This window comes from Mus pahari, chromosome 10, assembly GCF_900095145.1.
Source record: "Mus pahari chromosome 10, PAHARI_EIJ_v1.1, whole genome shotgun sequence".
NCBI lineage: Eukaryota > Metazoa > Chordata > Mammalia > Rodentia > Muridae > Mus > Mus pahari.
The window spans coordinates 45,607,511-45,610,421 of record NC_034599.1 but is presented as its reverse complement, the minus strand read 5'-3'; the positions used below and the strand labels follow the sequence as shown (position 1 = coordinate 45,610,421).

At 44.8% G+C, this 2,911-nt stretch overlaps 1 protein-coding gene and 1 long non-coding RNA gene across 2 annotated transcripts in view; one reads left to right on the top strand and one right to left on the bottom strand.

Moving 5' to 3' along the window:
- Nucleotides 1–106: 106 nt before the first annotated feature.
- The window catches only part of Plet1 (placenta expressed transcript 1), an 11,246-nt gene continuing 8,441 nt past the window's right edge, over nt 107–2,911 (bottom strand). Inside the window, exon 4 of the mRNA XM_021208039.1 lies at nt 107–952. Coding sequence (XP_021063698.1) covers nt 696–952 — 257 coding nt within the window. The 3' untranslated portion in view covers nt 107–695. The remainder of the gene's footprint in view (nt 953–2,911) is intronic.
- Nucleotides 442–2,911, top strand: part of LOC110328616 — a 19,725-nt gene continuing 17,255 nt past the window's right edge. The window contains exon 1 of the long non-coding RNA XR_002380868.1: nt 442–620. This is a non-coding gene — a long non-coding RNA (uncharacterized LOC110328616). The remainder of the gene's footprint in view (nt 621–2,911) is intronic.

The following is a 2,911-nucleotide window of genomic DNA, read 5'->3' as shown; positions in this document are numbered from 1 at the left end:
ACACACACACACACACTTTTATTCATAGTTCTAAAAACAAAGTTAGGTAACATTTTGTATTTTATCACTCATTAAGGGTTATCTTTCAATTTAGCACATTTCAGTATTCTTGTTCAATATATTGTTTATTTTGACTTAGAAAAAAAAAGTCATGTGTCCTGTCATTGGCTTCTGAGGCACAGTTTTTATATACTTCCTTCAAAACCTACTGACTGGCCTGGGCACAGTGGGAATCTGCTAGTAGCCACAGGACAATCATTCATTTCTCTTTTTCCTTCAGTCACATAAGTTACATAAGTCCTTTGTAACCTGAGTAAGTTTGGCCAGAAATCTGAAATCAGTTTGAAAGTAAAGAAGGATAAACCCCTTCCCACCCCAAAACCCAGGAGGCTCATGGGAATACTTTGACAAGAAACACAAGTTCAGATTGGCTGTCAACATGTTAAACTGAGAGTCAGAACTTCAGGTTACAAGTAGGGTGGACTAAGTATTTACAAAAAGCAGAATTTGTGTCCTGGAAGATCCAGGCGAACATTTGTATCCCTCAAACGCACTAGTGTTGCAGGTCTGTGGTCCAAGGTGGCGGAGCTGCGGACTGAGGACATAAAACCTTCATTCGTGTATGTTTAAGCACTGGCCTGAAATGAGCTCGGGAGGATGCCCTGAAGGTGGGAGATGTGCTTCCCCAGTTTCCTTTAGAAGAGGAGTTTACTAATGAGAAAAACAATCAGGATATGGAGTGCGCCAGCCAGAGGGCTATCGAGTGTGCGGATGGCCAGGCTTTTGGCTGTGGTCTTGGCTGTGGTCACGGCTGTGGTCTTGGCTGTGGTCACGGCTGTGGTATTCGCTGTGTTCACGGCTGTGGTATTGGCTGTGTTCACGGCTGGAGTTGTGATTGTGGCCAGACTGTTCTCAGAACTCTCAGGAATAGGGGTCGAGGCTGAGGATTTTACTGGGGGAGAAACAAAAATCAAAGAAACAATTTTATCAGGCCTTTGTTTGGAGGTGGGTGGCAAGATGGCTCAGCTGGTAAAGGCACTAGCCATTGAGTTCAATCTCATGTAAAGGTGGAAGAAGAGAACTGACCTCAAAATGTTGACCTCTGACCTTCACACACAAGTCGCATATGTACACATACGTACAAGTATGAAAATCTTTTTAAGACAGTAAAACCAGAGATCACGAGCAAACATCAATCAACACTTCTCCAGTGCCACGCAGGGAAGGGAAATTTAGTCGACGAAAAGGTTCAGATTGTTAAGCAATGAAAGTAACTGAGCCTCTGTCCTTAAGGTCTCCCTGAGCTTTTCTCCTTCATTTTATTTTATTTGTTTTGCAAATGCATTTTAAGTGTTTCCCTGCATGTCTGTCTGTGCATCACATACATGTAGTGCCCTCAGTGGCTAGAAGAGTGAATCAGATTCCCTAGAGTTGGAGTTAAATCGTTGTGAGGGCCACTTGGGTGCTGGGTATTGAACCTGGGTCCTCTGGGAGAGCAACTATATGTTCTCAGCTGCTGAACTGAGCCATCTCTCCAGCCCCTACAGAGTCTGTTGAGAAGAAGAAAAGATCCAAAGAATTAAAAAAAAAAAACCAAACATATGAATTTGAGGGCAGTTGAATAGTCTGCCCTCAAATATCTTGATACTCTTACCTGGAATGCAAATATGACCCAAGGTTGTACACTTTTTATAATTTACTCGCTAAATTCAAGGATGTGGGAGAAGTCAGTATCATGCAGAACCAAGAATGGTGACCTCTGCTTTAGTTAGTGGCAGATGCCCTGTCTGAATCCTTGACTTTGTTTCTCTGGCGTGCCAGCCACAGGCTGTTTCCCACGTGGGTTCTGGCTGCACGCTGGTACTCTGCAATGACTGCAGAGAAGCCAAGAGAGCCAGGCCTTGGCTTTTAGGGACTTGTCTGATGCCAGAAAGCCTGGAGCTTGGGGCCCAGGCACTTCAAGGGTGTCTCAACCTTAGCTGGGAGTGGGGTCCATAACCCCAGCTCTGAGTAAAAGGGCACTTTGGGGGTTGGAGTAAGGGCAAAGACAGGAGAATAGCTGGGGCTTGTTGGCCAACAGTGTAGCTGAAAAAATAAAAGGTGGTGGTGGGGGAAACTCAAGGTTCAGTGAGAGCCCATGTCTTTAGTCACAAGAAGAAGAGCCAGAGATGAAGGCATAGGATGTCCTCCGTTTTCCTTCCCATGTGTACACACACACACACACACACACACACACACACACACACACACACACATCTTGGTTATAAGATGAAGAAGGAAGATGCTACAGGCCCAGGCATCCTTCTGCCTGCCTGGAGGAAGCCCTCCTTTTTGAGACCACGTCTGTCTTCTGTCTCTAGCATTTCTCCACTCAGCTAGAGAGCAGAGCACAGCCACGCTCCCCCTTTCCTTTCCTTCTTTTGTTTTGTTTGAGGCAGAGTCTTTCTCTAGGTCGCTCATGTTGGTCTTAACATTGTGACCTTCTGGCCTTAGCCTCTAACTGCTGGGAACGTACATACGTAGGCCACCACTCTTGGCCTTTCCCCTGATTTTTAAACTCTATTTTATTCAGGTAGAACTAAGATAGATTAGAAAGAGGTCTTGATTAGAAATACACATTTTTCCTCTCTGCAAGTGTTTTTTTCTCAAAAATGTCCTTGAAACCACCAACAGTAAACACTGTCATATAATAGTTTGACTAGGCATAAGTGCTTTAAAATGTGCTTTTGGAAATAATTATTCCATCTGTGCACTTTATAGTAAATGACTTACAGGAAAACCAGCAGCATGCGGTGTGTCTTTTAGTGCTCTGTGGCTCATGAGGAAGGCTTGGGATTTGGACATTGAGAGAGACTAATGGTTCTTGTTTAGTAACCCTTCTTCTCCCCCGCCCCCCCCCCCCCCCCCCCCC